The 23,105-nt window shown below is 37.6% G+C and overlaps 1 protein-coding gene across 3 annotated transcripts in view; it reads left to right on the forward strand.

The window, feature by feature from the left end:
- The window catches only part of DACH2 (dachshund family transcription factor 2), a 283,138-nt gene that overhangs the window by 135,016 nt on the left and 125,017 nt on the right, over window positions 1-23,105 (forward strand). For all 3 annotated transcript variants that reach the window (XM_084534682.1, XM_084534681.1, XM_084534680.1), the window contains exon 2: window positions 10,613-10,728. In XM_084534682.1, coding sequence (XP_084390808.1) covers window positions 10,613-10,728 — 116 coding nt within the window. The remainder of the gene's footprint in view (window positions 1-10,612; window positions 10,729-23,105) is intronic.

A 23,105-nucleotide genomic window follows, 5' to 3' on the forward strand; every position in this document is an offset into this window, starting at 1 on the left:
TGTAAAGGTTAACCTTCAGATGTTTCCTTCTGGATATAATCACAGAGGCTCGTTTTGATTGCTGTGAACAATTCTTTTCAACATCGATATAGGTGCAAAGGGTGCTATAGAGGACTGTTTCGATGTTCTTACATTTGTGATTCTTTGAAAGATGAATTTCTATTTTCTAAGCCTAAAGTTTGAAGAGTCTTTGCAAAATTGTGAGCACACTGAACCTTGTAATGTAGAGATTAAAAACAGTTAAAGCAAGAGTAGTTTCCCATTGCATCAGAGTTGAATTGCTATGAAAATATTGTACCACTGCACTACAATATACCACTGTTACGGAATTAGCTATCATTTTATGTGGGTTATTTGTTACAGAGTGCTGTAAATATGTCAAGTGCTTCCTATTAGATTTTTGTCTATAGATAATGGGCTTAAACAGTCACATTTTTTACAAGCTTTATTGAATTGAATCTTAAGGAGATACAGCTCAGTGGAAAACAGCAGTATTTCAAAAACCTTTCTTTATAATGTTCCCCTAAATTGGCATTGAATTCAGATACAGGTCAAAAGTAAAACTTGTAAGGATCTAATATAATTCAGACATATATGACAAATCGTGAGTGTTTGTAATAGATGATGATTCCTTGCTTTGAAAGTATCCTTGCAAATATTTGTAGAAGTAGGTATGTAGAAATTACAATGTAGTACTTGAAAAATTTGGTGCTAAATTAAATCAGATGAAAGTGGATTTATAGCTCCTGAATGTAACAGCGTATCTTTGTACTGGGTCGGACTGTGCACCACGGTTTGTGATGTTCGGCCTCATTAATGAAAGTGAGTTTCCTGTTGCCCTTTATCATTCGCTTTTCACTTCGATATTTATTTATATTTTTAGTCTGTGAGGTAAATCCTGAAATTTTAATGCAGATCATTTTCTCATTCACGTATTTCCTTTGTAGGTGAGATTGAGACAGTTTGTTGTCACCGTGCAGTTCTTACATGTTGCGTATCCCAAGAGATGGTGATTCAGTCCCGCAGTGCTGGGTTTGGGACCTGTGTCTTCAGGGAGCGATGGCTGGGCTGAGTGATGTCCTCAGCCCTGGGCAGAGCTTGCTGACGGCCCAGAAATTGAGCTGTCAGCTGGGGAAGGAAACCCATCAGGCTCTGAACAGACATGCAGTAAATAGTGGCAGGTAGCAGAGGCCGATGCAGTCTTGTCCATTTGTCCATATGCTGGAATTGAGAGTTACTGAAAGAGGATTGCTAACATTTTCTGTAGCTCTTTGAGGAAAGCAAGCCATTAAGGGCTTGGCCAAGTAAAATCTTCATTCTGTCCATGCCTTTGCTGACATAAAATGTGGGCTGGTTGGAGGGGAGCTGTTTGCTCCCATGCTGTCCTCAGTTCCAGCCTCGCCATCCATTCACATCCGTGCTGGGCTTCCAACCTACAGCTGAAATAATTCTGAACACGTTTTTAAGGGGGATTCCTCTTACAGAATGCAAGTTGCATACTAGTAATGCCTATAATTTCCAGTGGTTCACAGCTTTCACTGGATTCAAAGTACACTAGTATTAGCTGAGTAGCTAGGTTGAGGTTTGCAAAGCTCATTATCATTATGTACTTGGCAGTATCTGTGAGGTATCTGGCACTTTCACATTTGGTTTAGCTGGACATCTTGGGTGAGTATTGTTTTGAAAACAAATCTGGAATTTAAATTTGTGGTTCTGGGTATATAGTTTGTGGCATGATTCCAGCACAGACAGGTTCTCTCCTGCTAGGCTTAGTCTAGGTAGAGAGGGCAACAGTAGCATTAAAAAACCACAGCAGCCGAACTTTGTCCCACTGGGTATGATCTCAAGTTGCTAAGTGAACTGTAGTTTGTCTGTGCACTGCATCTTGACTGATGCAGTTACTAATTTAATGTATTTATATTAAATTAGTGTGTGTATACGTACATGTGCTGTAGTCACGCTTTCAATTTCATTACTGACATACCCTTTAATTGAGCTGGTGCGGTGTGTTAGAGGCCTTCCATCTTGTGTACAGCTGTGAATCACCACAATTTTGAGATTTGGTGATTTATTCCCCGTTTTCATGTGACAAGTGTTATTTGACAGGGAAAAATTAACAGCAGGAATGTTGAAGCATTTTTTATATCTTCAGGCACAGTCATAAGTAATTCAGAAAGAGTTACTCGAAGTTTTAAATCTGAAAGAACCAAACAGCCTTTTTGGCTTAAAACTTTGAAGTGCCTGACTTAAGAAAAAGTTTAACTGCTTATTTCTGAAATAAGAACTAATCACCTGTTCTCTAATACAGCTGAAAAATAATAGCATTTGAATACTAAGAATTAAGATAAATGCTCTGACTATAGACCTAAACAGAAGTTTTAAATAATGTAATCACTAAATAACTAAAAACTCTTGTAGGGCAGCATGGGGATAAGACTTGGAATAGCTTTACAAAGAATGTTATCAAAGTATTGACTCTTTCAGTCTTACGTTTTTTAGGAAAGTTCTCCAGCTGGGCTTCTAAATATATCTAGTTAGAAAGTTACAGGATGCTCATTTAAATTCTATATTTAAATGTAATACAATTAAAAAAGGTAGTCCTGAATTTGTGATCTTTTCTTAAGTAGTACATAATAGACTACATTGTGATATTTGAAGAGATGATGATGTTTTGAAAAAAAAAAAAAAAAAAAGTTTAACTAAAAATTAGATCGATTTATATTCCTCTCTGCTTATCCAATATTTTTCCAAATAGCGTTAATTGGGTGTTTTTGTGGATCAGACTCATGTTTGTTTTTTAAAATAAAATTGAAATCTTTTATTTATTCTGTACCTGAAGACCCTTTAATGTAGTAGGCAAAGAAATGCCTGTCCTGTCTCATACTGTAACTAAACTAAAAGCCAAAGATAAGTCCTAACGATAATTCTCATTCACATTTACTGCAGAAGATGAGTTCTGCTTTTGCACTTCTCAAAATAGTTGGTACTCAGTTACTTATTTATGGGAAATTTTGATGTCAACTAATTGGAGAATCTCAGCAGCAGTCAGCTGTGATACTTATGGGAGAAACAAACAAACAAAAAACCAACAAACCAACACTCTTCAGTCTTTCCTGGTCTTTTCTAGTAAAAAAAGCTTAGAAGTGTGATATTAGAAAATAAAGATTATGAAAGAAAAAAAGAAAAAAATGTGCAAAATGGAACTTGGAAAACATTAAAATTTTATTTATTCTCATTGATTGCAAGGTCACGGTTTGTGAACATTTGGGGTTAGAAGTACTGTAACTAGGTCAAGTAAATGAAGTATAAAATAGCTTCACAGTTATACTTTCTGTCAGGTGAGTAGTCAACCCTTAAATTGTCTGTTCCATCACCTTTCTGTCTTTGACAAAGAAAAAATTTAATGAATCTTTATCAAGAAAATGTCAACACTGGTATTAATAATTGGAGATATATTTGGACTCACTTGTGGAAAATGCGGACACCAAGAATTTGCTGTGGGCAAAAAAAGGCAGAATAAAGCATAACACATTGCATCTCCTCTCCTGGGCAGGTGGCTTTATCAGACTTGTTAGGGAAGCCAGTGCTTCCAGGAGGTATAAGGTGTAGCTTGGCATCTTCTAAATAAATATAAAGCCAGATTTTAGAAGGTTTTGGCACAGAAGGTTTCTCTGCTCCCCAGAAGCACTTGAGGGAGGTGGAAGGTAAAGGGACTTGGTTTGCCAGTCACCTGGCTTGTTATCCAGGGGAACCAACTTGCTGCTGTTTGGTGTCTCACCTTAATTGCATGTATGTATCTGCCAAGTGTAATACCGTCTGTAAGTCCTTTCCAATTTGTAGAGCATCACCGACATGGAAATGTTGGGCTGAGCAGCCTGCCCCTCCTGCACGCTGCCTTACCAAGACAGTGTGCTTCTCTTTTTGGAAGCAAGTGTCAGTCCTTGGTTATGGCATTAGGTACATTTTGTTTTTGTTTCACTTGTGGTAAATAATTTAGAGCAATTTTCTACATCTTTATAGATAATATTAATAACATCAGGTTTGGAGGGCTCCATGTCAAGTGCATTGAACTTGACTGTGCCATTTCTAACCATTACATCCTACCTGACTCATACTGACAGGAACTAAGTTGCATTCAGTAAGCTGTTATTATTATTATTATTATTACTATTTTTAAACGGTGTCACTTGACTTCCTCTTAAGCAAACTAAAAAAATGTGCTTCGCATGAAAATGCAATTTAAAAAACAAGCATACTGGAAAACCATGCTGAGAAGATGTTTGCTGTGAGTTCAGATCAAACTGGAAGTATGGGGGCTGCTTTCTTTCAGTCTGCTTCAAGGGCTTCAGTAATCGTTTGTTTGATGAATATATATACATGCTTATTAATCTTAAAGAGAGCACCAAGGTGGCAGGGTTTTCAAGCACACTGCATTAGGATGCAAAGTGATCTTGAGAAAATGTAAAGGTTCTCTTAAATGTTTCAGTTCAATAAGGACAAATGCAGTTTAAGAGAAAGCTAAAGAGGGTCAAGTTATACTGTTTTTGATTATGGGCATTAGCCATGTACCTGTGCTATCTGTAGAATATGCTTAGGGAGTGAAGATCATGAAGGTATAAACACTAATTTTATAAATGCCATCAATACGTATGAAAACCTCACAATGGCAAAATGTAACAAGTCCTCAAAAATACAAAGTGTGTCTGTGTCTGCTGAGCTGATAACAAAAAGTACCTTGCTCAAATGAAACAAAGGAAAACTAGGTTAGATGTCACCTCCCTTTCCCCCCACAAACCTGTCCTGATAGGAAGGCCGGCCTGAGCACTGGCGTGGATTGCCTAGGGATGTCGTGAAACCTCCAGCACTGAGTGTTTACAGAGGCAGGCTAGACCAGCATTTGTCAGGAATGATTTGAGTGTTCTTGATCCTGCCTTGGGGCAGAGGTAGAGAGAGCAGGTGACCTCCTGAGGCCTATTTCAGCTTTATGAGTCTTTGAGTGAACCCGGCAATACTGACACCCCAAAGGCTGGTGCCACTTCTCTTGCATTTCGCTGTTGCCTCATAGTCTGTAGAGTCTGACTGATGGCTTCTGTCATATCCCAGTGCTTTACAGCAATGTATAACTGCTGAATTGATGTATTTAGCAAAAAATATAATAATAAAAAAAATCCAGCTGGATGTCTGGTGGTTTAGTTTGTTTCTGCCATGTTGTATTCTCCAGCATCCCTTCTTGGCAAGGGAATTGCCTCCGAGATTACTCAGATCTATGTTGGATTTTCTCTAAACTGTGATTTTTAGGAAGTACTCAATACTGTGCTTCTTTACATTGTTAGTGGTAAAGTTGATAAAAATGCAGTATTCCACTTTAATCACATCTCTAAAATATTCAGTGGCATAAAGGAATCTTTTTTCTTTTTGTAACAGTAACACCAATTCATAATGATATGAAACTCCTCAGTTTCCTTCTGTCTGCTGAAGGGAGAAAGGAGCGCACTGAGCCCCATGGGAGATGAGTGGCGGCTCGCCTCGTGCCAGCGTGGGCACTGTTTTATGAGAGGACCAGGTTCTAGTTATCAGCTTGAACAACTTCATGTATGATTAATGTTAATTGCCCATTTTGCATGGATGACTTTTTTCCTCCTGCTGAATTGGCTCTTGTTGCCTTTGATGTGGCTGGCGATCCAATGTCCTGCAATGGTTAGACAAGTGATCAGTTTGCCAGCGCTGAGAGGAGACAGAATCAGGTTGCTGCGAGGTCAGAGTGTGCTTCTCTTCTTAAACACTGAAAGGTCAAGTAGAGTTTAACTACCATTGGCATCTTTGAAATGTTGTAATAAACGCCAAAGCAAGGAGATTATTTTTAATCCATGCTACAAGTAAAATCTTACGGTAATAAAAGGAAATAACTTAAACTCAAATTATCAAGAACGCTATGTTTATTGATAAAGACTTCAAAGAGTACCTTTCATGATCTTTGAGGAAAGCAAAGTTGTAATTTGTGGTTCCTGTTTAAATTTCAGAAAAGCAACTAAGGTTGTTTTGGTTTTTGGTTTACTTGTAAGCACATGCACCGGTTACTGCCACTATTATCGGGGCAATTTACACAGTCATGATGCAGTACTTCTGTATTTCTCCTTTAAACTTAATCAAATACATTGCTATTGAAGAAATGTGGGATGAGAGCTTTCTAAATCACAAGTGTAGCATATTTTTATACCAAATAGCTCAAGTCTCATGGAATCAATAATTAATTTATTAACCGGATATCTTTTGAAAAAACAAAATCAGCAGTCCTTGCTGAACTGTGTCCTGCCAATTCATAAATAGTTGATGACAAAAATGAAAAGTGTAATGGTAAAATTCAAATCTTAACGATCAAAGTATTGGGTACCTCATCTATCACAACTTGGAATAAATATATCACAGAATGTGTCATATCTCATTGACACTGCAAGACATAATGCTTTCCCTTGTTATCTAGCTAACTGCCAACTCTACAAAGTTTATAGGCTGCTAAGATAATGTGCTGGTGGTAATCCACTTCAGTTGCAGAAATATGAAGTACTGTTGAAATATATTTCTACTTGGTTTATTCTTTGCTCTCGAGAGGATAGGGTACTATTTCAGTTCCTCTAAAGAAGCCCAGAGAATGAAAAGCAGAACATCAGGATAAATTATGCTAAATGGTGGACTAGACCCCAGAGGAAATCATGCTTCTGTGGTACAGTATTCCTCCATTTATCTTACAAATGTTACATCTAATGTTAATTTTGTAAAGGGAAAGCATTCAAAGATTCATCTGATTCTTTTAATAATAGTTTTAATGTTACAGTGTTATTTGTCAAACTCATACCATCGTAATTTACTTTTTCAGTTGTGACAGACCATTCATACAGAAAATATTTAGGGCTACTAATACATAACATTTTATTTCACAAAACACAAATAACCTAGTAATTAAACTCCAAAACTTAACAAATAATTGCCAGCAAGCAATTACCATTCAATTAAAGAGTAATTACATGGTTATTTGTGCCCTGTAAAATAAAGCATTACTGAAATCAGTAACGCAATCAATATTTTAGCAGAAACAGGATGCTGCAGTGATGGACCTTTCAACCTGTGCTGATTAAATTGTCATCCAAATAACAGTTTCCTAGTTAAATCACCACATGTTTATTTGTCTTGATTAATATGCAAATTCACTTCTGATTCTACTAAATCTCCTCTATTTGAAAGCACAAAAGTAAAGTACTATCATACATCAACAGTGATGTGCTGTATGTTTCCACTGATTAATTATATTTTACAAAGTGTTGATCAATTTGTGCATTTAAAAAATATAGTTGTCTATAATGAGAGTAAAAGAGAGTTATGAGAGATGGAGCTGATCAGTAACTTTAAGAAAATCAGAAAGATAACCTTATTCTGTGTTTTGGTACAAACTAAAAATCCTTGGGATGTTTAAGGAAGATACAAACCTTTGAGAGGAAAACCAATAACATTGGATCTCAACAGGCTTGGAAACTAAAGGAAGAGATAGACACTAATAAAAGATTTCTCACCATTTTACTTTATATATGTTTAGCTGTCAGATATACTGGTTACAATGTAATTTATTCTCTGACAAATTTAATTCCAAGCACAAATCAGAAATGAGCAATATTCAGATCATGTTGTCCCAGTAGTTCATTGTTCTCTTTCAGATTTAGCGCCTTTTTGGCAGGGGACGGAGGATGACAAAAACTAAATAACCATAGCCGGAACACAGGTTAAAACCCCCAAATTCCAGTCATCTCTAGGCACGTAATTGAAGACACAAGGTTGGTTTTTTTTTGGTGGTGTTTTTATTTTTTAGAGATAGGAGTAGAATTTTGATCAGTATAGACTTTGAGCTGGTCTATTTATTTGCCTTTATGTTATAAAAAAAAATATGATTACCAAATATATTAATGGAAGGTGGTATTGTACTTCTCTTTTAGACTTCATGGTCTTGACTTGTGACCGTAACTCTTCTACTTTAACACTAAAATATTCTTCAGTGATACCTATATCACTGGTTAGAAGTAAGCATTTTGTTCAGAGCTTGTCAAAACAGCTCTGTCTCGTCACAGATGTGCTTGCTGTGCTGTGGTGCGTAGGCCGCATGGACGTGTGGTCGCGCAGGGCTCTGAAGGGCCTGGTCAGGCCTGGGCTGAACTTCTCTCTAGCAGTCTTCTAAAACTTTTTCAATTCTGGACAATGCATACAGTTCAGTACCTAATCACGGGTTGGAGAGTTTCACTTCTGCTTGTAGTGTGTGCTGGGAAGAATGTAAAGACCTCGTGCAGGGAAGTTGCGGGCTTTGATGGTCTGCTTAGAGTCACAAGTCATCTCGTCCATACAATGGCATAACCGGGAGTGAAACTCCCTGTCTCCCCTCCTCACCCTCTGAAATCCCAAGTCATAAATGAAGTGTTTTCTTTGTCTATTCTTTTAAAACTGTTTGATTTTTAGATTTCATTTTTATTTTTTTAACTTAATCTCAAGATACGGAGGTTTCTGCAAAAGATTTGTTGGTATTTGAGCTTGAGACAGGAATGCTTTGTAGTTTTCTGGGTTGAGCTCTTCTCCTGGAGAAAGCTGCTAAAACTTCAGGTGTTTTACCTTTGTACTTTTTTGCAAATTCATTAAGTGCCAACTAAGCAGTTCCAGGTGCATGCATGCGCACAGTCTTCTGTAAATTCAAATTGTAACAATTCTTTTTTATTTAAAGGCTCTGTAGACAAGCCTAATAGTATCTGGTAGGCAATATTCTTATGAAGTAAGTGAATGATTTCAGCAGGTGATTTTAATAGAGAACCCATATGTGCATCTAACTTCCTGTGAAACTCGTATGCTCTTATTTTAGGTTTACCTTGTTACAGCCTAGTGAATCTGGGCTTCTGTAGGAGGCTGTACTGCATAGCCATCATAGTATGATAAACAACTTAGCATAAAAAAGAAAAATGAAAAAAAGTGCTGAATAAAATGAAACACAAAATGGACTAACCTGAAGATTAAAAAAAAAAAAAAGAAAGAAAAAGGATGGAATAGTTTCATAGAGATAAAATAATAAACTGAAAAAATGATTTTGTGCTACTTTGATGTACAGTAAAACAAAATAACACTAGCACACTGTGTGAAAAATGAACAGGTTAATGGTACCTCTGTGTAGTGTTGCTGGAAGTTGTCTTCATTTAAACACAGAGTTTGTCTTACATTGATGGAGGGCTTTGCCACTGTAAGTTGATAGAGTGAGGTTTAACTGAAATTTCTTTGTGGACTTGAAGTCATTTTGGAAATGCTCTCTATTCAAACCTCATTCATTGTTGCAGCATAGTTATTTTATACAATGTTTCACCGTATTTTGTCAAATCCTCTATTATTCAACAAAGTAAAATTTGTTTTGATCAAAGAGAAGCTGCAATGCTGTTACAAACGCTAGGAGGCTGTTATTTTTATTACTTGGCTTGGGAAAGTTGATTCAAATGGTTCTTTGCTCCGTAAATCTGTATTATGATGGCAGCTGTACAGGATGATTTCATGTATGCATACTGATTTAAGGGACAAATGTGATAGCTGAAAATACATAAATGTAATGTGAATATAAAGATCTTTAACATTTTGGTTTAAAAATCAGAATCATAATTCGTAAGATGGTCAAGGCGTGCTGAGTTTTTGCTGGGTTGGGCTAACATTCTTGGTTTAACCTTTCTGTAGTAAGCAGAAACACAAGTCAATTCAAGAACATAAATAGTCAGGGTAGGGAAAGTTAACTGTTAAATTACTACTGCATCTACAGAAATAGACTGTTACCCGCCATGATTCAGAAGGTGGAAATTATTATCATAAAGATGGTGTTGTAGGTTTCCATTCCTCATCTTTAGGCCGTGTAACTTTTCTGTCTTGGATAGTCCAGGTGCATGGCCTCAGAGCAGTTACTGCTGAGATCCCTCTCCATTCATGACCTGTAAGAAGTAGGAAGCCCTGGATAATGAAAAAGCTTGGCCAGTGTATGGATTGTAGAGGTTCCTGTAGGTGTGCCTCCTTGAGGCCAGCCTGGATGGGCAGGCTGAGATGCTTGGTCATCCCTGAGCTGGCCCATAGCAGTTGCCAGAAAGAGCGTGGCTACGTTCATATGAGCCTGAGCTCATAAAGTCTAATGGACCCAATCTGAATCGCTCTGGTGTCCCTTAATCTCTCAAGTTCCATTTTACAGGCAGGAATATTAAGAAACAAATATTAGTTACAAAGCAGTGGTACAGTAGAACTAGAAATATGGATTGCTTTGGTTTTGGTGTTTTAGTGCTGGTAAAATAAATGCTTTCTAGTTGTTTGCGTGACTTTGAACCATAATTGTGTTAACTATAAGTGGTTTTCTGCAGTTTACTGATAGTTCATTTGAAATCTGTAAGGTTCTTGTTGTACACTTAATTGACTGGCTTATTTTTATTTTTTTCCTAGGCAAGAATTTCTAATGTATTTTTGTGTATTGTTGATGTTCATATGTGTTATATAAATCAATACCATGCGTAGTAAGCAAATATTTCAAAAATAAAACGTGTTTTCATTTATCTTCTTATTTTATCAGCTCACGACCAGGAAGACCCCCCAAGCGTTCCCTAGGAGTTGCGATACAAGAAAATGCACGTCTTCTGCCCCATGGAGTTCCAGGCCTCTTATCACCAGGACTTATCTCTCCGACAGGTAATAAAATCCATCAGATGATCAGCCTCATCTCTTCATACTGCACAGCAGTTAAAATAAACTAATATTGATCTAACTGCCTTGTCCTTCAGGGCTTTTTCAAGCTTTACCAGAGGTTACATTATTGGATTTTTTGAGTGTTCATGAAAATTCTGTTTTGTTGCTGCAGTGACTGAAATCTAATGGATTTGTAATTTAGTCCTTTATTAATTGTAATTTCCTTACAGGAAATTCCATTAAATGTGTTATTTTAGTAAAAGAAAAAAAAAAACTGAGAAAATGAACTATTGTCTCAGAGAGCCCCATAGCATGCATTTCTTCCTTTCAAATGCATGTGTATTTTAGTTCTCGTGGGATATGAACAGCGTGGCTAATGTGTATTGTATTGTAACATCATTAATGTATGCTGGGAAGATAGCAAAATGCGTGTATGAATTGTAGAAGAAACATTCAAAAAGCAGATAAGTTCACATTGCCACAGTGGATTCTATTTTAATAATCTGCATTAAATATCTTAATATGAAAAATAGCAGAAAAACATGTGAAATAATAAGCAATCCCTGAACATAATTTAATGCATATTATTTTATTCCACTTCATTAATTTATTAGTAGAGTTTAAATTAAATCTTGTACTATCTTGATGAGAGTTTTAATTTTTTATTAATTGATGTGTGCCAAAGACAAGTAAGTTTATTTTGGTAATAAATTTGGATATAGCTATATTAGCTGACTATATTCCTAAGAGTAATTATTTAAATATTCAAGTGGCTTAGCATTTTAGGATTACTGTCAAAGTCCAGTCTAAATATATTGTATCTCCATAATAACCAAACTTAGTAAAGTATTTAGCAGAATACAAAGTCACAGAGCAACTTACTGGAAAAATAGAATTAAATAAGCGGTTTTCAGGGGAATAGTGATTCTGGTCTTGATCTTGCAGATTACTCTGCTTGCAAAGCCTGTTGCACTGGGACTGAGTGCCCCGGTAGGTCCCAGTGTTCAGGAAAGTAACAAAGCTGAGATCTTGAATTTCTCCAACAAATCCAAGTGTCGTGAAGATTGCACAGTGAACCAATAGCCCTTACCATGGTGGAAGTAGAAATAAATACTCTGAAGCTGTAGTAGCTAGTATAAGTATAAAGCGTTTTACTACACTTAGATGCCACAGTCAAGCTAGTGCAACTTCACATACTGTAAATACGTGTAGCAGGGATTTAGGGTTGTGTGTTTATTCTTGTGAGCAGTTAACAAATGAGGTTTTTAGTAGCTCTCATGTTCTTGGCCCAGGAAGTTCATGGATTTGGTATTGTGTTACTACCAACAGACAGGAAAGGACAAAAGCTGCCTTGTATTGATAATTTCTTGTCAGAAATCCAGAATATTGTGTATTACTTTTCCACCCTGTATTTTTTGCAAACAGGACATCAAATTATGCAGATTATTGCATTTCTTTAAATTGGGAAATGTTTTCGAAATAAGTGTGTTAAATATGTAGAGTAAAATAGCATCATAGATGCATACAGTCTCCCACATCTTTTAAGTATCACAGTGTTTGAGTAAAAAAAAATGTTGAAATTGAATTTCTAGATTGTTTTATGTTTGGAGTCTGAAGTGATGACTGGGATGTATCCTACCTCATTTAACTTGTGGAGCATTGTGTAAGGAGATTGGCCCCCGGGGGCTGCCCTTCAGCTGAGGCGCAGGGTGGCTGCCTTTCTGACCTTGTGAGCCCTGTATGAAAATCTTCGTGTGACCGAATGCCAAGAGTCGCAGACAATATGACTTGAGCTGCTGAAAGGGAGTTTTGCGGGCAGCTTGTAGGCAGGAGAAAATGCTCGTTTCCACAGCGTGACAGAGTAGTTGAGGGCCCAAATGAGATGGGTCCCTGTCACCAGCCCGTGACAAAGCAGCTCCACACCATTGGCTGTGTAGTCTCATCACTCAGGAATCAGAGCTCTTGAGTTATTGTTTTATCTTGTTCATGAAAAAAAAAACCAGTGTAATGAAAGTTGGGGTAAGCACTGGATAAGGAAAGGTGCTACAAGAGCCCCTTGTAAATTCATTTTAAGATGTTGCAAACTTGATGGAGCACCTGGCATATGAAGCCTCCATTAGCTTTATTTATATCTATTAACACTTAATGATTGCTTTGCTCTGGTTACCCCTCCTCTTTAGTCTTCTGACGATCAAGTGAAGGAGTTTGTGTCCATTCTTGCAGTTGGTTAGATGGAGGTCTCTTGAAGTAGCTGTTCTGGCCACAGAGCTCACCGACCCGTCTGTAGGGAGTATTACAGAGTGATGATTAGTAACTTCCTGCAGACTTGAGTGAGCCATCTGTGTTTCCACTCCTTGAAATGTGCTGTTATTTTCATCACCCATTTGGTTTGTGTCAGCTCAGTTTACATGGTCATTTTCACATAATAAACAGGTAGTTAAATTAGGCATACTGCATTTCCCAGCGCAGAGTGTAATTTTTTTTTTCTTTTTACATCTTGGCAAAGTGGACCACAGCCACGTTTACGTATAAGTAATTTGTGAAGGAGCTGTAAGTGAAGTGTCTACATTTTAAAATATTTGCAGGTACCTTCCACCTTTGGGGAATGGGAATGTTTGACTTATGATGAGACTGGAGCAGCAGGGTGCTTAAAGCTGTTGTGATTGAGAAAGATGAGGCGGTGTGCCTGGGATGCGTGCCACCAGGAAGGGCTTGAGCAAACAGCACGATAACCATGCCCAAGAGCTGATATTTAAGTACTGCCCATTATGCATTAGTTTAGGAGAAAGTGTTTTGCTTCTTGTATTCTTGCAGGAAACATGGAAATCAGCGCGTTGCCCTTGCCTGCTGTGAGGGCAAAGGAAAAGTCCCGTATGTCAGCGAGCGACAGTCATCAAAGGCTCTGTTCTTCAAACAGTGCAGGGGGATGAAGTGACAGTAACAAAAAAACCCACTTCATCTCCTATTAATGTATAAGACTTTGTCATCAGTGATCAGTGTATCTTAACAAGACAGTTGGGACTTACAGAACAGATTTTTTGTAACTTTTAGGCTCTGAAGCAGTGGCATGCAGTGTGGAGAGAAGCTGAAATCCTTTATGTGATTTAAACCCATAGATTAAAAAACTTGATACGGAGTGAAGCTGAAAGAGCAGCTGGATCTTTTGATAGTTACTCATGCTGACTTCAGCCTTCCTACCTGTGATCTAGCTCCACTCTGTTTTCAAGGTATCAGAGAGGGTGGCTTATGGAGGAAATCATCATGCCTCTAGAAGGTGGTTACACTGCAGTGCAGGGCACGAAGCCGTTTTCAGGGGCAGGGCAGGCCACTCTGACTGCCTTTGGGCTGGGCATTGCACAGCTGAGGCTGATGAGGCACTGTGGGCCAGGAAGATGGATGCGATCCATGTTAAAAAAATGTCTCTTGCCATTTTATTTTCCTGAGATTTGCTGTCCAGAGCTGCGTGGCCTGGCAGGCCTGATGTGCTACATCATAAGCACTTTCATAAGCAGACAGTTAAAACAAGCATTTTCTGTGTCACTAGCTGTTTGTCTAGTGTTTGTAAGAATGTGATAATTAAAACATTGACTTGTTTGTACAGACATGAATAATTTTTCATGTGTAGTTTTGGCTTATTAATAGTTAAGAACTTGTGAACTGAGGAGTTTAATGTATTTAATATTTTATTGATATTAATTTTTCAATAGATATACCAAATAACAGCATTCTGAGCTAGGAAAAAAAGAAAAAAAAATGGACAAAAAAAGTGAAAAAGATAAAAAGTACGGTAGCTTCATGTGTTACTTGAGTTCAGCAGTGCTATTCAGCAGTCACTTAGTCTTTCCATGGAACAGAGAGGATACAATAGTATTTACTGTAGTCTTTAAGCATTTTTATTTGGTTTTCCTGTTTTAGAGGAACAGGAGAGACTAGAGGCTTTCACCATCTTTGGTGTCCAGCTGCTCTTTACGGAGGTGGGCTTGTGGTCAGGCAGCACAGCCCCACTGCCTGTGGGAACTCCCCAGTGCTGTCGACTCCACGGATCTCCGCCGTGTGTCCCCCTGGAATTGGTGCTGCTCCGGTGCCCTCCAGGCTCTCCTGGCTGAGGACCTGTAAGAGGTGCCCTGGGTCTGAAGAGCGGGGCAGCAGGGATGTCCTTTATGGAGGGGTGCAGCAGGGCTGGAGACAGCAAATCTGCTCCACGTGCAGCATTGGCTCAGGGACCAGGATTGCCAGAACCAGGCTCTGAAGGTTTCCGTGTTTGTACTGTACTGTGAAGCCTCCTTTTAAGAAAGAGTTATTTGAAGAATAAGCATTCATTCAGGGTCACTTTACAGAACATCTATTGATCGATTTCGCCGCTTGGGGTGTTAGATGTAGGGCTGCCATGGCTGGCAGCAGTCCTGGAACCTCTGAGAGCACGGAGCAGATGATCTTAAGGTTAAAAGAACCCTTTCCTTTCTCAAAATGCTTAACTGAGCATTTTTGTATGTTTACATCCTATTTCTGTGGCTCATTTCACTGTTTATGGTTATCCTTTTTTTCTTCAGTTGTCATAGATGTCACTTTAAAGTTCCATTTATAATGAGAAACATATGTACAACTTTGTCATTGTTGGCATTACCTGGCTTGGTAGAAATTATTATTTTTAATCAAAGGCAGACATACTGATTAAGGATGCCACAGCACTTCTCTGCCGATGGGGAACGTTAACAGTTTATAAATTGTTCTTGGTGACAATTCAGTAGTGAATTACTTTGATATATATGGCTAATAAATTAATATGATTAAGTTAATGAGTAGTACAAGTGTTGCCAAACTCCGCTCGTCAGGCTTTTAATGCTGCTCCACATTTGCAGCTCTAGCTTCCCCCTGTGGTGAGAGGATCAGTGCTACCTACGCACTGTCATTGTGATAAATGGCATATCCCACAGTGCCCTGCACTCCATCTGGTGTGTCCCCAAAATGAGAAATATTTTATACAAATCACACACTCAGAAGCTCAAAGGACTGTAGAAAGATCTATTTTTTCAAACAATAATAAAAATGCATATATCTCTTTAGCAACTCTTCATTTTTACTGTCGTAATGAATGCATATAGCTTTGGGAAATGAAAACTCATGTGAGTAACAGAGGAAAGTTATCCACTGCACAGTAAAGCTGACAAATAAGTTACATGCTCACTCTTTTATTTTATCATGAAACGTTCTTAGATAAAAAAATGATGTTAGAACATCTATTTAACTGGATTTTAAAATTAAAGACCACATATGCCACATGATTGAGTACCACCCCATCTCATGCTAGCAAATTTCTATGCTGAAGGGAGCATGAATTTGAGTGAATGAGGAATGCAGGATCCTATCATTGCTCCTTATAATACAGCCATTCAGTAGAGTTCTGATAATCTGAAAAACTATATCCAGTGACCATGCGGCACTCGATTCCTCTTTCCTTCTCTCTTTTCCTATTATCTTTCTTTAGGGATCCATTTTTAGTGTCTACTTTATCTGTGTGGGACATTACATTTTTGACAAATGAATACCTAAAGCTGTTGAGAATTTACTGAATGGTTAACCTTGTTGTAAATTTAATTTACACGTAGCCTCAGCTACTAATTATTGTCCAAGAAGTGTGAAACTCAGTAATGTACTTTTATTTGTAAGCGTTTGCAAAAAAAATTTTAAAAACTTGATCCTGCTGAGTTCCTACATCTTTTCAGATGACAAAGTTCAACCAAAATGTTCACAGTGAGAGAATTAAGACTCTATTCTCTTGCCACTTAGGGCAGGTCTGCTCTGAATTTGTCTTGATTTGCCTATGAAAGGGAACCATTTGAAAAAGCTGGCCCAAATATCACATAGCTAACAGAATCAGTAAGTTTTCATCTGTCTGTTTTTATAATCTGCGATGTTCTTTCCTACCAGCTTTTTGTTAGCCTGGTGTCTGATGGCATTGAGGTCTGTAATGATCCTAATATGTCTGCCTCCTTCCCTCACATCTATAACTGCCCTTAAAACTGTTTTAGCTTTTTTACATCATCACTAAGAAATGTCTTAATGTCAAATATGGTATTGGGAGGTATGAAAGATTTGTTTTCTTTAACTCTCCCTGTTGTCCAGAGGACTGATTTGACAATAATAACATGACTATTGTTGTTATTTTTTTTTTTAGGTTTTATTTTTCTATACAGTTGTGTGATTATGTTTCAAATGCATTCTGAAATGTTTTCCATTTGGTAGCTTTAACCAGTATCACAGCAAATGTATTTAAATGCCTTAAGAATGCTTGTGTAAGAATCTCAGACTGCCTGCATGTCTTATACACTCATATTTTAATATAGGAATCTGCTTTTCTTTTTCATTCGTTGAATTTGTATTGTCATTGAATAACTTTTTACATGAATGGTAACAGAGAATGGCTTAGTGATTTAGCTGTTTATAAGGCTCCTCAATGCACTGTGGGTGATAATCCTCTGGTAGGCAAATCAAACATCTTCAGATTTGGGACTATTACTTTGGGTGACAAGGCCTCAATTGTGATTCTTCATTTTAGAAGAAGCATATTTTGTGCTAACAGCAGAACTCTGAATATTATGGAATACAACATCAGAGACAAGGAGCATGTAGATCCTTACTGATCCTCTGCTTTGCTTTAGATTTATCCTGCAGTATTTCAGAAGACCTGTTAAGCTCTGGATTCCTGCACTCACTTAAATTTTTATTCCTCTGACTTGAAAGGTAATGTCTGTAAGAGGATGGAAACTAGAATTTATTTGTAGGATCCATTTAAAAAGATGCAATTGTAACCAGATAGATGATGCATCTCTGGTTGCAGAAAAATGTTGATCCATCACCTATTTACAATGCTAAAATGTGCTGTGTACCTAAGTAATATTCTCTTAAAATGCAGCATTCAGATAGAAATTAGATTTGAGCAGTGCAGTTTCCCTTAGGGAAACTTCCTAAAGCTGGATTTTGGCAAAATTCTTGGTAAAACAACCCTCTTGCAAATTGTTCAGAAAAATTAGACAAGGAATAAATCTCACTGGATTGAAAAGTAAACATGTGCTATACTTAAATCCAAGTATTTCCATCGTTATAATTCTGGTCAGGGATTAAGTAATTTTAATGTAATCTAACAGCTGTAGTGCTTCAGTCCTTGTCATACAGACTTCTGGAGTCCTAAACAAGCAAAATACTTAAGAATGTTTTTAATACTAAGCACAAAAGTAATCCCATTGATTTGGATTGGATCACTTGTTTGCTTTAACAAGTGCCTAAGTGTTTTGCTGCTTACTGCGATATTTCGGAGATCACGTTCTATAAGGATTCTTACACAAAACTGTGAATTCATTAAGTGCCTGTATGTCAAACCAATATTCCCTTCTGATTGTCCTAGTGTTCTTGGTCCTTCTGTTGTCTTGTGTGGACTAGGGTTTGTGAAAAGAAGCAACATAGAATTTGAAAAAAAAAATTGAAAAAGAATTTAGCCAAGTGGTTGCTGACAGGTGATGTTAATTTGTTCTTTCCTGGCCACACTGAAGAGCTCAGAGTTAAGGGAGTGGCTGGCGCTCGGCGCCCAAGGTGATGCATGGAGGTCTTGCTTGTCTGAGGATGATGGTTTGTAAAGCACGACTTCTAGTTCTCCCTTCTCTTGGAAGTATTTATCCCGGCGCAAGGCAATGACAACCAAAAGTAGAAGTTTTTCGTTCACTGCTGATGATTTCTGGATTAGCCTTTGCATGGGTTTGCAGAGAGCAGAGCTTGGCATGCTGAAAGCAAGAGGGCAAATAGGTTCAAACAAGGCCAAGTCTGCTGTGAGTCAATAAGAGGGGACTAGCTGACTATGCAAAGCAGGAATAAACTGCTGTAGCAATCTGGGGGAGAAGATTTTGGCATAATGTTTGTGTGTGTGTGGAAAACAGAGAGGCGAGCTTAGCAATGAAGGCCTCCACTGTCCCTCCCGGAGAAGCAGCTCACATGGCTGTGAGAAGAACGTGCTCGTCTTTCAGGCTTCCCCAACCAGAGCTACATGAGGCCAAGTGCTCACCGCAAATTAGGGTTCATGATGAAAAAAATACATTGCTTGTGGAGCATTTTGGGGAGGCACACTTTTTTTTATTAAGATAGCATATCTGAAATAGATTTCACTGTCTGATTGTTCTCAATAAGTGAGGTCCATATTAAGATTTCACTGGAAAAGTATTAGTGTTGTATAAACTTTTCTATCACAGTCAAAATTAATAGGTGTAAAGAAAAACAAGCTGTCATTGAGCCTAGTATTATACCCTGTCCTCTTGCTGAAGAGAGAGACCTCTTCATTTCACAGAGAAGCATGCTGGTAGCAACTGGAATTGCTGCTATTGTGTGGTGCCTATTTTAAAGATAAATGTAGGACCACAGTTGTGGAGGATTCAGTCTAGAATCTGAATTCATCCTAAAAATCCTTTGTGAAAGAAGAATAATTCCTAGAGCTCCTCCTGTGACTAGAATATGAAAAGCTTTACTTCAGAAAGAGAAGTATTTTATATAATACATGCCTGAATGTAAATGACAGACATTTTATTAGGAAAGGAAAGCCTTTATTAAAATATAATGATCTACATTGTTTTTATGTAATCTAATGAATTACAGTAAGAGCCTGAGAAATGAGCTGGAAAAGGTAGAGTACTCTCCCATGAAAGCGAGCTATGATAACCTTTTTGTAATTCCTTAACATGTTGAAAGAGTATTTCTACACAGACTTATTAAATTAAGCAAGGTCACCTTTTCATTTTATTAACAGATTAGGTTTGCCAGATCATGGACTTCGATTGTGAAAAATGTGGATGAATCATAGAGTAACATATGTCAAGTAGAAAATACGTTGTAAAAATGTGAAATAATTTCAATACACCTTATATTTTTGTTTTTTTTACTGCTACTTAATTACTGTTTTCCACATTTGCATATTAATTGGATGTGCATTAATAATAACAATATTTCTAAGTGGATTATCTCTCCTGACTGGTGGAATCTTGATCTAATATTTGCATAAAGGGAAGAAAATATTCTTTTCCGCAGTAATATAAAATAGTGTTCTTTTGACATACAGTATGCAATCATTACTTTGAAAGGTTAGCTATAAATAATAACCAGTGAAACTGGTCATGTGCTTAAAGATGAGCACATACATCGCATTTACCAGTCTGACCCCTGTTCAGCAAGGCAGGAATAAAACTAACATCATGTCATCCAATTTTCTCATATGCCTCGAAATCTCTCTGTGTATGTTATAGCCTTTATATAGATACATGAAAAGGAAAATTATATTTAAAAGGTGTTACATGAATTTAACACATTGCTGTAATTGTTTATAAATAATTTCATAGTCATGTCTAATTAAGACAGAAGATGTCATTTATATTTCCAGTCTCTAGGAATTACTTTTTTTTCCCTGTATTTGTATCTGTCAAAAAAATATATATATTTTTAAAAAGGTAAAAGTAATGCATAAGTTTTTTGCTGTATGTAACAGAAGTAAGAGAACATCCCATCAGCAGCCCCAAACTTTGAGTAAATAAAGGAGTTAATGGGGTAGATTATTTGCACATTGTATGTATGGTTTCAAATGAAAATACATGAACGTACAGATGCTGTTTAACCTCTCTATCGTTAACAGCTCAGTAGTTCGGCACACATATGCAGAAAACGCTGCTCTTGCTACTCATGGCACACAGGCGGGGTGCAGCAGAGTGCAGTTGACTTGGCCCTGGCAATCGTAGAGCAGGTGACTTGATTACACTGAAATCAGGCAGAAAATGTCCTCTTCTGGCCACTCGAGTGAATCAGTCAAATTATCGAATGGCAAAACTAATTCTATGCCTTGGGCCATCAGAGCTGCCACTTCCTATAAGTCAAGCCTTCACTTAGTGTGAAATTGTTTTTTATTTTATTCTCTTTCATTTATTATGCTTATTTCAGCTAATCCACTTAGTGAACGTGAATTACCCAGCATACTAGAGCTCTTTCAGATGTGCAGCCTTCTCATGCTTTGGCGGTGAAATACAAGGACTGCTCTCCTTTTAAGGAACTCCCAACTCTGTTATGACCCATAGACTTAAAAGGAATATTTCACTTTTTCAGATGAGACTCAAATGTGGAGAAGAGTTTAATGTGATGTAAAATTAACTAAAAGTGCTTATAGCTCAGGTTTCTTTTATAATTCAGGTGGTTCATTTTTAAGAACTAGCAACATATACTATGAATTGTGGGCCATTAAGTATCATGTAATTTGAAGAAGCTTAACCGGACAATTCAAAATCATTGAATGTTGTTTACAGCATTGAAATATTGCCTCAAATTCTGCAAGAAAGAAAGCTATGATCTGCTTCAAGTGCTCATACAGGTGATACACCCTAGGCGATATCCGTGTATGTAATTTTGTCCAAATGGCAATCTCTCATTTGACTGTACCCTCTGGTACACAGCATTAACATCTTCCAATTAAAGAAGAGCAAGACATATGGAGTCTTGTATTTCAAGCAAAGAAAAATCAAAAAGAATAATGAGAATAAAAAGTTAAATGCCCACGGTGATGGGCAAGGGAAGTTAGAGGGGAGTTCCTACGGCAGACTGTGTCAGAACAGAGGTAACCAGAAGGCATCTCCTGTAAAGCATCTAAATACAGGTTTCCTTTGTCCATAAGTTTAAAAATACATGCATAGATGCATATTTATACACAAACACATATATAAAATGTGCTAAAACAAAGAGACGGTTCAGCAGAAACCAGATGCATTGTTTTAACTCATATTCATCTAGTGCTTTGAGCTGATGTATGTTTTGGGCAGATGAGGGGACTTGAAGGGTGGAAGGAAGTAAGCAGAGCCTCAAAAAGAAAAGTTGAAAGGATCATACTGTGATTAAGATGGATGCATTGCTGACAATGTCAGACCAACAGCTGCTAAATCTAGGAGACACTTGAAAGAGTCTCTCTATTTTGTTATATATGGAAGTCAATAGGTTATTTGGGCTAAGAACACCCTATTATTCAAATTTAGCTGACCCAGAAAGCCATGCCATCTTTCAATGGCAATTCGGAGGGCTTTGCCATTTAGATAGTGGTTTTGGTATTTCCTAGCACAAAAGTGTTCTGTGTAGTCTCATATGACATATGGATATATTGATCTCTCTTCTTTTTTTTTTTTTTTTTATTTTATTTTATTTTTTTCTGAAATCTATTAGCTTAGTCTGTATAAGACTTCAGAAAACTATTTTGTCCTTGCAGCTGGTTAGATTGTTGAACACTTGTCATCAGAATCTCCTTTTTAAACCTTAAAACCAAAATGGAAATGAACCAAAGTTGGTTTTGCCTTCCTGTTTTGGAGCTTCTTCATTACCATTTTTAGTTACAGGTAATATTTCTTCCTAGTAGTTTATTAATCCTATATATTGTCTAAGTATGAGTCCTAATCCTGTTTAGAATTTGTATTCTTTGATGGAATGTCTTCAGTGTACATTGTGCATAGGAAAACATCCCAAGAACAGATTTTTTGCTCATTGATATGACCATGTCCTTCCTTTTCTGATGCGTCTCTCTTGATCTCCATTTTTCATTGCATCATATTACTCTGCCTTTCCTCTTTATTTTTTCGTCCTTGACTTTTATGTCTACACTACAATTTGTGTTGACCTTGAGGTTGCCCTCAATTAGCTGAGCCATTTCAGTATCATGGCCCACACCAAAATCCTCTGCAACGTGCTTCTTATTTGAAAAGCAGAGCATCCTAGAAACTGTTCTGTGACCATTTTTCTTTTCCTTTCAAGTTAGTGTTTATTTCCAGGCAATAAAGAGAAGGAGTGATACAAAAGAGATAGAAATCTGAAGCAATAAATCATAGAAGCACTTCTGGTAGGTTTCCTGTGCTCATGCCTGCAGTGTCTGTGCCATCTGCAAAAAGAGGAGGATTAGGAAAGGTTTGGATGAGAGAGATAAATCTTATCCCTGAAAGTTCAACAAAACTCTCGGGATCCAAAAGATGGCTACCAGGGATCAAGCGCAGGAATTCAACAAATAATGGGCAGAGAGCAGGTTAGGCAGCTTTTGTGTTTGACCTTAGATATGGTGGGTACTAGAGCGGCTGGACTTAGCACATTCAGGGGTTCTGACAGAAACCCCCAAACCCTCTTCGTGCGAGTTCTCCTACAGCTACGCATGGTTGCATGCCGTATCTGTGTATGGAAGGGCTGTGCTGGCCAGTTTTCCTTGAATGTCCCTGTTCTGCTTTGGAATTTATTCTCTGGTCTGACTTCTGCACTGGCAACAGCAAACCTTGGTATCTAATGGGTAGGCAGGAAGTGTATTTGGCTTGTGACCAGACGGAGATGAGGACAGT

This window comes from Aythya ferina (genome assembly GCF_964211825.1).
Source record: "Aythya ferina genome assembly, chromosome: 13".
Taxonomy (NCBI): Eukaryota; Metazoa; Chordata; class Aves; order Anseriformes; family Anatidae; genus Aythya; species Aythya ferina.